The sequence below is a fragment of the Numida meleagris genome, chromosome 6 (genome assembly GCF_002078875.1).
Source record: "Numida meleagris isolate 19003 breed g44 Domestic line chromosome 6, NumMel1.0, whole genome shotgun sequence".
Taxonomy (NCBI): domain Eukaryota; kingdom Metazoa; phylum Chordata; class Aves; order Galliformes; family Numididae; genus Numida; species Numida meleagris.
The window spans coordinates 41,961,700-41,976,112 of NC_034414.1; the positions used below are offsets into that span (position 1 = coordinate 41,961,700).

The 14,413-nt window shown below is 37.5% G+C and overlaps 1 protein-coding gene across 1 annotated transcript in view; it reads left to right on the forward strand.

Moving 5' to 3' along the window:
* TSHR (thyroid stimulating hormone receptor) overlaps positions 577-14,413 on the forward strand; it is a 56,605-nt gene continuing 42,768 nt past the window's right edge. The window contains exon 1 of the mRNA XM_021403104.1: positions 577-2,463. Within this exon, the coding sequence (XP_021258779.1) occupies positions 2,300-2,463 (164 nt within the window). The 5' untranslated portion in view covers positions 577-2,299. The remainder of the gene's footprint in view (positions 2,464-14,413) is intronic.

Below are 14,413 nucleotides of genomic sequence, written 5' to 3' on the forward strand. Positions count from 1 at the left end.
TCACTGCCTGGAAATCAAGTGTAGAATAGACTCAAGGCAGCTAAAAGCATTGATCCAGAGAAGACAGAGATTCCTCTGGTGATCTATTCATTTTGCCAGATGATTTTGTTTTCCTCTGCATCAGCCTGTGTTGTCATGGCTTTGTGATTTTCGGTTGTTGGTATTCCACATCATAACATTATGTAGTGAATGTACCTGGTTCTCAGAAGAGAAGGACTACTACATTCCTCATGGTACTTTGCTTCTCTGTTACCATTTTCCAGCCGGAGGGAAAAGATAAAAGCTCACAGTATAAAAACTTGGAGATCACAGGACCTCGTCCCTTTTTTCCGCCGTCTCTCGTCTTGGCAGCACCTCGCTCTCCAGCTGTCTTATCGTCGGTAGTAGAGTAAGGCCTACCTTGATTTTGGGACATTCTCTCTCTCTGTATCGGATTTATCAGCTTAAATTGTAATTATATTGTATTATAGTGTGTTGTTTGGCATTCCGATATTTAGTAAATTAGTTTGTTTCTCCTCAGATTGTTGCCACTGTTCTTTGCTCTCAGGGCCATCTCCTTACCCTTTTTCCCTTTTCCCTTTTCCCAGGGCATGGGCCCGTGGATCCCCCATCCCCTTCATCACGGAACCAGGCCAAACGCCCGTAAACCATTGACACTGTGTCAATCAAGGTATTTTTTTTTGTCTAAGTCAAAAGGAACTGAGATTTTCATGTCCTGTTGGTAATACAGAACGCAGTGTCTCTGGGACAAGCTGGCTATTTTAGCAGTAAGAACAAGAAAATCAGCAGAGAAGTTTGATATTCTAGAAAAAAATCCTGAAAGCAGCTAAAGCATGCTGAATATTATAACACATGGAACATTAGATGAAGTTGACTAAGGTTGATTACTGTCTTTGAGTAAAGGACCCAAGCTGAGCCTAGCTCTACTTCACTAAAATGTTAGTCTTGTTTGGTTTTTGTTGAATATGTATTTCATTTTCTTAAATTATGACCATGTCTAATTTCTTACTGTAAGCAGGTTATTTCTTTCAATTTCCTCCTTCCTAAAGAGTTACAAACACTTTTGTTGACATTTTATTGACAGTTTTCTTGTTGTGCACAATATCTGCATGAAAGAGAAATGACTTGCATTTAGACAAAAAAAAAAAGTAGAAAGTATTGAGGCAAAATATTAGTGAACTTTTTTTGTGCTACCACATTAAATTCAACAATTATATATATATTTAATATTTGTTTTTAGAAAGCATTACTTGTGTATGAAGAATTAAATGAGTATTAACCAGATCTTTTCAGCTTTCATTATGTCTGTCAGACACAGATCTGACTCCTGTGATGTGGGAGCTGTACCATGCACTTCATAAATCAGTGCCCCTGCCAGTGACCATTTGAAATGACAGTGGTTCCACCTTATTTATCTCAAGGTTGGGTATTTTCTTTCTCTTCTTATGCGAAAGGATTTTATGTTTTCTGATAATTTGAAAAAAAGCTTGTCTTTCCATTTTGCTCTCTTTTATCATGCAATTTTCAAAATCACTTTTTCAAATTTTTAATGCTGTTTTTAACCACTTCACCATATTTACTTTATTTACATATTTACTTTACAGATAGTTAATTTTTATTTGGTGAAGAGCATGGAATCGTTAAATGGTTTAGGTTGGAAGGGACCCTTAAAGATCACAGAATTATTTCATTACTAAGGCTGGAAAAGACTTTAAGATCACCTAGTCCAACCGTCGACCCATTGCCACCATGCCCACTAACCACATCCCTAAAATCACCCATTCCAGCCCGCGCTGCTGTTCCAGGTGACTTGGTATTGCTTTGAACAGCCCCGTCCCTCCTCTCTTCTTCAGAGGTGCTGGAGAACCGGTGCGGTGTCCACAAGTCGCTGCGCCGCGTTTGAAGGAGGCTCGACTAGCTCGTTCCGCTGCCGGCCGCGAAGGCGAAGCGGCGAGGCCTCCCGTTGCCGGTCACTGCCGTGCCGGGCAGAAGCTGCCGCCCTCGGCAGGTGGCCCCGGAGCCCCGCAGCTGCGGGTGGCCCTGCTGTACCGGAGAGCGGCGGGAGGGAGCCGGGGAGCCGGGGCCCTGCGGGGCGGGGTGGGCACGGTGGCCGGGCGGAGTAGACGGAGCTTTTCCGAAGCAGCGGGCGCGCAGGGTTCTGCGAGTCCTCCGCTGGTCCCGCTGCGGGAAGGGGTGGGTTGTCCAGCAGAGGTGCCGCCTCTCCCGAGCGGCTGCTCTCGGTAGGCTGTGCCCTCTCTTCACGGGAAGCGAGGGGCAGAGTGGGAGAGGACGGTGGAAGATGCTGTGGCTGCCTGCCGCCTTCCAGTTGGTGCTGGTGCTCTGCAGCCAGGGCAAGGAGAGGTGTCCGTCAGCCTTCTGTGAGTGCTCTGACTGGGATGACTACAAAATTACCTGCAGGAATATCCACTTCATTCCCAGCCTTCCAGAAGACACTCAGACCCTGTGAGTAAGTTGCGGTGGGTTAGGAGAGATACAAGATTGTTGCGAATATTCCTATTTTGCAAGCAGGAGATGCTATGAGTAAATGCCCTGTGAGAGGCATCAAGTGGGAATGTGCTGTAACTCAACTGGGCAGTGCAACACAGTGGGAACAGCAGTGAATAGAACCTGCATGTGCCTGGCAGACCTAAGAAAATTACCCCTCAAGCCTTACAGAGCTATGAAGAGATTCTTGGCTGCTGGGCTTTTAAAGTTCTAGGTATGAGATGGTAAAACTAATGGTCAGACTGTGTGTGAGCAAACTGAGGGGAAGACTGGATTTTGTGTATCCCATACACAGAGGGGGAGGAAGGGTAGATCAAACAGTTTTACAATGCAAAAAGTATAGGACTTGTATATACCACTTCGCAAACTGTTTTGTGAAAGCTTCTGTGCACTTTCAGCTTCCTTGTCAAAGCCTGACAAAAAGAATCCATGGGAACCAGTAATGCCAATATACCAATTGGAAAACAAAGTACTTCAGAAGAACAGAAGTGTGGAGCATGTAATACTGCAACAAATTTGGGACTTGCAAAAGTGATACACATTTCAGAACAATTCAGGTACCCAGTAGTAGTGTTTAGTCCTATTACCATCACCTTAAGGCGTCACGTCTGGATTCCTGCTGGCAGTCCAAAGAATGTCATGTGTCCTATCTGTCAGCTTTATATCTGTGTATGGGACAGATACTATGGGGAAACAAACGACGCTAGTCATCTACAGCAAAGCAGCTGAATGGCTGTCTGCCTTTTACTTGTAAGTCACAAAAAGTTTCTAGTCTCCAAGAGGAAGTTCATTAGTTAGCAAATTACTTTCTGATGAAATAAACTCAAACTCTTTAACTGCAAGATAAAACCATAAGAAGTTGATCATTTTATGTCTTGATAATGATTCTTGGGACTTTATTTTAAAATATGGGCCATTAAGGTATTTGAAGGGGCTTCTCAATATTATTTAACACCTAACATTATAGGCTTAGCAAATTAATCACTCATCTGAAAAGGCAGAGAATATTTAATTTGTGATGTTTCCATTGCTTATATATGACTTTTTGGGTGGTTGTTTTTTTTTTTTTTGTAGTGGTGTTGTTGTTGCTTAGTGTTTTTATTTTTCTCAGTTTACAGGAGAAATATGCTTTCGCATATTTCTGGATGCTTTCTCTGAAAATGCTGGTTTGAGGACTGAGAAGTACCTCTCTATATACAGCTCCAGTGGGCTGCTGCAGTTATAATGATATAATCACCAGTTTAAACACTAAGTGACACTAAGATCACATGCTGCTGTTTAAAAACAAGACCTCCCAGTGAAAGCCTTATTTCTATGAAAAAAAATGATTTAAAACAGCTTTTTAAATTATTGTTTGGGTGTGATTTAATCATCTGAACTATTTGGTACGACCCTTGCAAGCTTCTCAAGAAGTGTACCCCCTACATAGTATAAGAAAAGAAAAATGATTCTGCTAACAATTGTAATTTTACAACATGTAATAGAAAAGGTAGAACACGGGATGTATATCCTGATTTGAAAATAAGAAAATTATCCAAGGAAATAAGGAAAACACAGCTCTTCTCAAAGAAAAAGTAGCCTTTTAAAATTTGGTTTGTAGCTTTCTCACTGGATCAAGTGTGTACATTTTCCATCTGTTAATATCTGAATGGCTGAAGTCTAAGGGACTGTGTCATATTCTGTAGTCACTTAAAGTAGCTTTGCTTCTGAGTGCGTGTGAAATCTCAAGATTGCTTACTTCAAAGTTTTCCCATGTTACTATTCACTTCTCTAGAGTTTGTAAAGCTGGGAGACTGTAGTGAATCCAGGGATGCTTTGCCAGCTTTTGGAGACGATAACTCTTTTCAGTGCACAGGATCTTGAAACTCCAATTAAAGTTTCATTCCAATAATTCAGTTGGGACTGTTCTCATTTCTCTGCCCTACTTTAGGTGAGCGGTGCGAGTAGTTTTTTTTGTTTAAAATACAAAACAAACAAACAAGCCATGCTTATAAGAAATCACAAACACTTATATTTCTAAATTCAGCTAGTGAAAAATTATTGTGAACTTCAGCCAGGAAAGAGTGTTGGTTTTAAATTGATTTTAATGTATTTGTCTAAATATAGTTGATGGGGGTGCTTCTCCAGAGTGGCTGAGTGCACAGATATTTTTCTCGGAGTTAGTTTTTTTCTGTACAAGATTTCAAGGTTTTCCTCTTTCCTTTTTTTTTCCTGGATGTGTAGTACAGACCAATCTTGCTTCTTTGGATGATGTTGAGGATTATATACCCATACCATGCTATGGTAGGAAAGCAGGTCTAAGCAGTATTGAAATACTCCACTAAATAATATAAAATTAGGTATCAGCACTTTCGTGATAGCTATATTTTCACATCTCCACACAGCTAGCACTCCGGCCTTATCTGGCCCCATATTACCCCTTCCTGGCCCTTATTTGTTTCTGCCCTTGTCTGTTCTTGGCTCTGCTCCTCCTTCACACTGTGACAGGATATGTATAGTAAAGATGGGATCCCTGTCCAAGCCTCACAGCTGGTAGCGCTTTTCTCTTTCACTAGAGACAGTACTAGGGCAGAGTACTTGTAGGTGGTGCCGCCTCTTCCTTGATTCAGGCAGCTCCTAGTTTCTTCTGACTGTTCTGGTAAGGTACATGTAGATATCCCACAGTCTTGATGAGCAAGATGCCATAAATTCATACCATTTTTATATCATGCTGTTTCTCCTTGATAGCTGTAGTGATCAGAAAGACCAACGTGATAGAAAAGGTGTTACAAAGAGAGGTGGAAGGACTGGCACAATAGCAAGGCGCTACATAGAAAGGGAAGTAGATTGCTCACCTATATCAGAAGATTCTGGATTCACATGCAAAAGCTTCCACCACAGAGAGATCTCCAGAAGAAGATCCTTCCTCACCTGCAGTCAGCCCTTAAATGAGGCCTAAGAGGGGTGGAGCCTGCCATTGCCTTCACCTGTGCTCCCAGGGCTGCCTGGGTCTTTCCTCCAGGTGCTCAATCAGTGGTTCAGGCTATGACTCAGCAGTTCCCATGCAATAGCCTACCACCAGCAATTTCAGGTAGCTGAAAAGACGGAAGTCTTACTATCCCCCCTGGGAGATCCTAACTGCCCTTAAAGTAGGAATTATGCAGATCAATTATAGGGAGGTTGAAACCTATAGTTTACTGTTCTAACTTTGTAGAGATTGATAACGCGCATGAATATTGCATAGAAACTGATAATCTGCATTAATCCACCTTCAAAATGCAGCTTCTTGCCCACATCTTTTAGAAACTGGCTTTGTAACATCTCTGTAAGATCTTAATATTGAAGAATGAGTCATGAATGGCTTATGATCTACTACCATTTAACTGTAGCAAAAAGGTGTTTCCTAACAATTGTGTAAGGGAAACTGTCTATGAACAGTCCCATCCTAAAATATTTTATAATAAAATGCTAGGTACTTGTTTTGTTTGATTTCCTTTTTTAATAAGATATAGAGGCATAGATTTTAAAGCCAAGAGGACTCTTTAGATCATTGGTTCTGATATTCTGCATGAAAAAGATCATAAAACATCCCAACAGCTACAGAATATTAGAGCTCTTGCTCCTTTCTTTGTTTGCTTCTTTGTTTAGAAAAATCATGTATTGTTGATTTTAAAATAATATTAAAAATAGTCACATACAACCCTTGAAAATTTGTTCAAATGGTTGAGAATCCATGCTTTTTTTTTCCTGTTTTTGGCTACTGTTGTGTGGAACAAAGTAATGAACTGCACTTAGGTATTGAATTTTTCACTTTCAATTACCACTCTTGGGGCACTGACCTCTCTGTATTGACTCCAAGAAACTCAGGCTTCTAATTTTGATGCGCTGAACTGCACATAAGGACAGTGCCAGAACTATCCTAGAGCAACTAACTGGAATAAAATGTTTGTCTCAGAAGAAGAAATCTGTGCATCTTTATGCCACTAGACTTTTTGCGGTCTTCATCACAAAAATTACTATTTGTATTTGTTTTCAGTGGAAATTCAAACAGTTCTGAAGTAACTTCCAGTGTAATTTTTTTTTTTTCTAATAGTCCTCTGGTAAATCTTAATAGTATTATAATGGACACTTCTTTACATTTTCCTGTGTATTTATAATGTTTGTAGTACGTTAAAAAAAAAGTGGGTTTCAGAGATCTTTCTGAACTTTGAAGTATTTCTAGTTGATTACAAAGGCCTCTAAGATTTTTAAAGCCTCTTTCATTTCTATACGTATGATCTCAGCACAGAGTTTTTCTTTGTCTTGCAAAGCCAGATGTTGCTTTTTTGTTCATATGGAATTGCAAGAAATTTCTTAGGTTACATATGAAATACAATTATTAACTAAAGCATGCTGTTCTATAATCCTTGCTCAGCTGGTCAGATTCCAATCCTTATTCCCAAATAAACCTACAAAGATTTATTTAAAACTGGTCTTTATTGGAAATACAGCTTACTCTAACTACTTTTTAGTTCATATGTCCGAAAAGAAAAGGAAATGAACAAGAAAAAAAGCTGACAATAAAAGCTGTAGCATATGCAAATGGTGAGAAAGCAAGGCTAACTAGAAAAGAAGACATAATTATGGTGGAGAGTATGAATATTTTCTCTTTTTGTGAATCTGTAGTAAAAAGGTAATGTTGTGGATCAGAGTTGTGATTTTCCAGTCAAAACAGATGCACTTGTTCAAAATTGTATCAGGAACAAAAATCTTGTTCTGAGATACACAGATTTCAAAATTGCCATCAGAAGAGCCTCAGCCTCAGCTGCATCCATGGAGCCATGTTCAGGTATGACAAAATATTGCAACGGAGATAGCCTCTGAAGATATCCTTGAATAATATTTTCTTTGTAATTGCCATAAAGAGGAAATAAAATTATTTCCTGTTTTAGCCTTAGTTCACTCTCTTGCTGTGGCATACACTTCCACTTTTCCTAGCTTACTTCTGTCCTGGTGGAGGAAGGAAGAGAAATTTCACCATTGCAGAGAGGTTGTGCAGGAAAATTATATTTTGTATAGTTCTAGTTTGTATTACTACCTGTGCAAACTCTCTACTTAAATGGGTAAAGATACAACTGCATTTCTAACATGGAGTCTTTTTATACTCTTTCGGTAAGCATTTCCTTTATGTTAAACTGGTCTGAGTTAAAAGTAGCTTACTTCATTAATTCCTGAGGGAAATTGTTTGTACTGACTCTTTGGAGTGTCCCAGAGCATAACAATTTGAGAATTATTTTACAAGAGAGACAGTGAATGACATAATGAGTCCACTCTTCTATTACCTTTTAAAGATCATGGTGAGCAAGGGAAGTTCATAATGTCTGAAAAAGGCAAACATCATGCATACCTTCCATTAATGCTAACAGGAGGATCTGGGGAAACAAACTGGTGGTTCATATATATGTATGTACTCCTGAACATCATTTTTCAGGTGTTATATATGCTACATCTCCAGTTAGGATCCGTACAGTTGCAAAACAATTATATCTGTTTTGTTCTTTATTTCTATCTTAATAATTCTCAGCGTTCATTTTGCCTTTTTGACCTCTGCTGAGCAGCTGGCAGCAATTATAGGTACTTAGTGGTCCTCTAATTAGAAACAATGGTAGCCAGCAATTACTGCCTGTTCTTGCACTCTTTCTTCTAGGAGATAAACCTCATCTGAGGTTTTCTGAAATTTCAAATTCCCAAGTGAACTTCTTCTGAGGCCATTAATAGACTCTCAACTTGATACTTTAGAAATGCATTTGGAGTGTGTCCTCTGTCACAGAATCATAGAATCATAGAATTGCTCAGGTTGAAAAAGACCTTCAAGAACATCAAGTCCGACCACAACCTAACCATACTACCCTAACTCTAACAACCCACCGCTAAATCATGTCCCTGAGAACCACATCCAAACGGACACTTGGCCCTGTTGAAACTCATATGGTGTACTTTGGCCCATCGATCCAATCAAGCCAGGCCCGTTTGTAGTGCCTTTCTACCCTCTGGCAGATCAACACTCCCTCCCAACTTGGTGTTGTCTTGTGCAGTTGGAGTGAGGCAAGGAGCCCTTTGAAGCAGTGGGCTGCAGAGGGATGCACAGTGCCAGGCAGAGCCTCTACAGAGCTGGCTGGAATAAATCATCCTGGACTTTACAAAACATTTGGGTATGAGCTGACCTATAAAAAGCTTTCTGAACAGATGTTATTAAGCATATGCCAGGACTTTTAGGAAACCATTATTCACTTTAAGTATCTCCTTATCCTTTAGAGAAAATAGCTCAGACTTTCTATGCTGTGTGACACAGCCTTTCCTATAGATTGCCATTTAAAGCATCATTTTTCATTAAATGAGGATATACTAAAGGTAACTGTTACATATTTTGTTACATTTGTCTGTATTTCAAAACAAACTCCAAAGAATTCTGTAAAAGTAATCACTGATGCTCTCTTCAGATCCAGGCAGATCACATACTGCCTTGAGATCAAGAGAGAACTGGTTGAATTTTAGCATATGCCACCAGCTCATTATCCATGTTGAATTTTAAATTGCAACAAATTCATTCTAGGTGCTATCATTGTATTCACTTCAGTTAGGAGCCATGGATTTTGCAGAATCCCAAATATCATTGCTTCTCATTGGCTTGGTTAAGGTACTAGGGCCCTAGATGCACTGCAGAATCTTTAGTAGAATAAAATCTACTGGCATAAAGTGGACTTTTTACAGATATGACCATTTTTATTTCTTGAGTAAAATAAGATATTTTTGTACTCTTTAAAATGTTGTGTACAAATAAAGAGACACTTAAATGTAGCTGACAAGCTGCTGTGCTATTAGAAGCCTCCAATTTAATTTGTTAGGGTTTTTTTCTTTTTTTGTTACTCTTTAATGTGTATTCTGTAAATATTGAGGATGTGCAAGGGCTGAGTTTGGGAGAACACAAAAACATATGTTTAAAGTTAAGATTTGGAGGAAATGAAATTGTATGCTGTACTTCTCATTTCTGTTTTGGTAAATCAGCACTTGCCAGTAGCCTGTCTACAGTACATGTGAAATTATTCCATTATAGGTAGATCATTTAGATTTCTTTATACTGCTTCCTGATGTGGTCCCGTTTTCGAAATAAAATTACTTTTTTTTCTAGACTGTGTTCAGATTCTGTAAACGCATATTAAGGAACATACCAAACATTTATTGATTTTGCAAATACATAAAACATCCGTATAAGTCACATTTGTGAAAAGTTGCTTTCTTAACCAATAGCAACAGAAAACATACTATTCTTAGCCTTTTGCAAAATACTCTGTAAACATCTCAGTTAGTTACAGCATTTTCTAATCTTTAAGCTTTTTCTTTCCTTTTAGATTTATATCAATAAATTCTGTTTCTCAGTTCAGGAGAAAGCTGTTGTGTGCTTCTGAAGAGGAATGGGTTGGAAACTTAATGTTAAAAGAAAACAGTGTAATGAAAACCGACTGCAGCAGCAATTCAAGATTCAGTGAACTGTACCACTTACAGAATCAATCTGTTAAACATCTCCTGAAATATTTTCTGAAGTTAGAGGTTTCAAGCTGAGGTGTAGAAACCTACTGAGATGATCACAGCTGATTTACTCTTCAGACAATGAAAAGAAAAAAATGTGTTTCTACAGCCAAATTACCCTTGTCTTTTGTAATTATATGCAGCACTGTCATTTAAATAAGCCTCTTCATAATATCTGCAAAAGAATTATTTGTAGTCTCTCTGCTTTTGTCTTAAGCAAACTACATATGTAATTAAACCATACTGAGATATGGTTATTTCTACTCAGAATAGGAATGGCTCTTTGTTTTTCACTTGAATGCTTGCTAGCACTGGCTGTGGTTCCATGCCATTACAAAGGAAGTCTAAATGCTGCAAAGATGCAAGAATGATGAAAGGAATGATAAGAAAAGGGAGGAAAATGTATTTATTTCAAATTTAGAGTATTCTAGTCTCTCTTGTCACCTACTCTCACTCATTCCTATTCTTTGTCTAGTAGTTGAGATGTGTATGTATTGCAAAGCATTGTATAGTTGGAAAATAACTTCAGGAACTCTTAGACCATGTTTTTTATTACTTACTCTTGTCCAGTGCAAAGTTACTATATTTACTTATTTTCATTAAGGTAGTAAGATTACAGAATGCTATGCCTTTTTAAAGCAAAATGTGTAGGCAAACGGAAAAAAATATTTTGTATCTGAAAAAAAGAAATGGAAAAAAGGAGAGCAAGTATAATAATACATACCCAGTTCAGTAGTATTTTACTGTAACTTTAAAATTAGCAAAATAATCTCTTAGGATTTAAAACTGCATCCTTGAAAAGGTATTATTTTAATTAAATATTCTGTAGAAATTTACATATGCATATGTAAGCATTATCTGCACTATGTTATCTTCACTTCATCTTATTATGAAGGAATAATTCTAATTTACATCTTGTATGGCCACCTTTACATAGCACTGAAAAGTTTACTAAACAAAACATAAAGCAATTATATAGTTTTCTATTTGTTTGTTTTCTTCATATTTTAGAGGTTTTATACTCAGCTAATGTCTTTCATTAGATTTCTCTGTGAGTGTAGTTCCTCACAGAATCCTTCCTTACCACTTTTTTGGGTAGTTTGAGTATCTCAACTGGAACTCAACCTCTGTCTTCTAGACATTTATATCACATTATATTTTCAGCACTGACAGTTATTGAATTTCATTTTGTTTGCTGGCAAGTGGCAAGTAACATTTAACAGAGTCAGCATTTCCTGTGAAGTCTTCATTATTTATTCACATCCTGCAAGAAACAATGAGTTATCGCAAACTGAGCAAGAATATGTTCTGTAATTACAAATTGGTATTTTCTGTTTGCTAAACATTAGTAAGTAAGAAACCTGAAATCAATTCTTGTCTCTCTGACAGCACCCCTATGCTCCTTAGTATGTAGGAGGAGGAAGTGTTAGTTATAAGAACTTATTTTCCACACAGAATGCTATCCAAACTCTGACATGAACACTTCTGTTCTGAATGGCTCTAGTATTTCTTTAATTTTTTAGGGTTGCGTCAGTTTTGATAAATAGTTTATTACATTCTTTTGGACTTCTACTTAACTGTGGGAAAGCAGCTATACAGTCCTCTACCATATTCCTGAGCGGTTTCCTGCTTTTAGCGATACTTTGCTTCGAGTCTTTCATCAGTTCTACCACGTTGTACGTAATACTGGGGTTGGACACTAGGTGGTAACCGTCATCTGGTCAGCTAACTGCATTTCACGATGTGACTTGCCTTTTTATCATTGTTTTTGCTCCACTGGAAGACTACTATGAATTTATTTCAGAATAATAAAAAGAAATCTGTATTTCTAAGCATGCTTAGCTTGTGCTGGATTTAGTAGAATATAAAACAAACAAACAAAATGTAGAAGTTCATGTGGGTACAATTGTTTACCTGGCCACTATCCTAGCTGCCATAGCTATTTCTCCTATGTAAGATCATTGTTTGCTATAATTTTCTTAGAAAGGTGAAGATAGTAAGTATAATTTCCTACTTTTTTTTTCCCCTTCCTTCCATATTTTCAAATATGGGCAAGTGTTGAATCAATCTAATAGATGCAGGAATAACAGTTCAGTATTTGTAGTTAGTCAAATATTTCCATTTTATTACAAAATATATTTTATCTTTAGCCAGTAGTTGATGAGTTTTCTTTGCTGGAGTAGATTAAGGAGTTCGAAAAACTAGAGTTTTGCTTTGTTCAAGGGCTCTGAGATGTAAAATTTAAAAACACTGAAAAATCATTCTGGATTTTTATATTATGCAGACCAATTATTCAAGTCACCTGTAAGAGTATGGGAAAGGAAAGAATGTGTCTGCTACCTGAAGTTTACCTGATCAATGTCAAATGGGAGCAAAAAGCAGATTGTAGGCAGCAAACAAAACATACAGAGACCTAGACCTGACAGAGGAACAGTAACAAGAAGAATGCCAAAATAATGTGAAGAACCCAGTCTAGTGAGTCACACTAACTGATGGTCTATCAAGGAACTGTAGGCATCACTTCAAAGAGGGCTTGACCTCGACTTGATAACCAATAAAGATGCAAATGTGGGGGGAGAGTGGGGTGGGATTGGTGGCAGTGTACCACCTGTGAGGCAACGTGCAGGAGAAGGGATTTGGGTGGAACAAGGGAGGACAAAAAGAGGTGTATGGTTCAGTCTAAAATGTGGCTCGTCTGACCAAATTCTGTGTCTGATCAGTCTGTCTTACCTACAGTTAATAAATCTTCACTGGTAGTAGTAGAAGAGCAGTGCTTAAGAGAGATGAAACATTGCCATTCACTAGATGTTTGCATAATGTTCTGTGCACTGATACTGCACAGTCATTAAAATGAAGCAAATATGCATAAGTCTGAATTATTCACAGCCCTTGAACTTATATTTCTGTTAGTCAGAAGCAGAGTTGATCCTGTGCAGGTATAAAATATTTTGAAGTCCATGTACTTTAAAAAGAAAAACAACAAGAAGAAAACAAAACAAAAACAAAACACCACAAATACCAGTTTTTTCTCATTGAAGAGAAACTAGGATAACTTTCAGAAACAATTTTGCTGAAGACTGTTTAGGAAGATGAAAGGAATCAGAGAGAGGTTTTTCAGTCATTAGTTGGATATGTGAAGTACTTGATTTTTGACTAAGAAACTCTACATTCTAGGCTGGCAGATGTTTGGTGTAGAGGAAAGCAAAAATGCAAAGTTCTGAACAAGCAGCCTAATGTTTTTCTCATGAGTTTTGTTCAGGTTTCATTTTCTTCATAGATTTAATGTGAAGCCTTTCAGGGACATGCAGGATAAACTTAGCTGCAAATATCAAAGGAGAAAGATAATTTTAAAACTTCAACAGGATTTCTGACCTGTGATAAAAAGAAATGCAAACTAAATACCATCATATAAAACTTAAAATGTTTACTGACATATTTTATTGCTATTTTAAAACCGGCTCATTTAGTAAAAATGTGATTTGTATGCTTTTGCATCTTTTCAAATCTTGATAGCTTATTTATAATGAAAACGACCTCAGACTTTGGGTTCTTCTTTTTGAATGATTATATGGAATACAAACTGAAGCCTTTTTCCAGATTTATTATTTACTGAAGCTTTCAATCTGAATGAGAAAATAAAAGTAGAAATAAATGGAAGTGCTCAGGTTAGCATAAGAACAATCTTTCATTCTCATGTATGTCATCTTTTCCTTAATATAAGGAAATATAAATTTGTAATTAAATTTGTAATTAATTTAAATTTGTAATTTAAATTAAATTAATTATTTATTAAATTAGTTTAAATTTGTAATTAATTTGTAATTAAATATGTAAGTTCTTATTGCTACAGTTTTTCTCACATGGGAAAGTAATTTGTATTTTTCTGCTAAAGTTTTTTCCTTTATTCTGAACAATGCTTACTCTTGTAGATTGCTGGATACTGGAGTCACTTTCTAAACTGTAAATTAAAACATGCATGTTTAAAGTAAATTTCCAATGTGCTCAAGACAGGAAGAATCATAGGCAATTAATATAATGAATTCTCAATTATTTATCATCTGCTCACACTATATGTTAAGACTGGTGCTGGCGTCAGAAGCTGGCAGGCTGGGGAGCTAGAAGCCCTTACCTGCCTTCCATTTCTGGCTCTGGGCTTTAAATTCCAAACTGTCTGGTCACTCCCTCTTGAGGACCTTATTAGCACAGTTGGGTAAGCTTGTGATCATCATTTTATGCAGTTAGATTGGGCTAAACTATTCTATTTAAATTTCTGTCATTTTTTGATCCAAAACAGACTGTTCCGGTTAAGAGTTTTCTCAGCCTGTCTTCTTTTCAGTCTTGGGAATAACTACCCATCTCACAG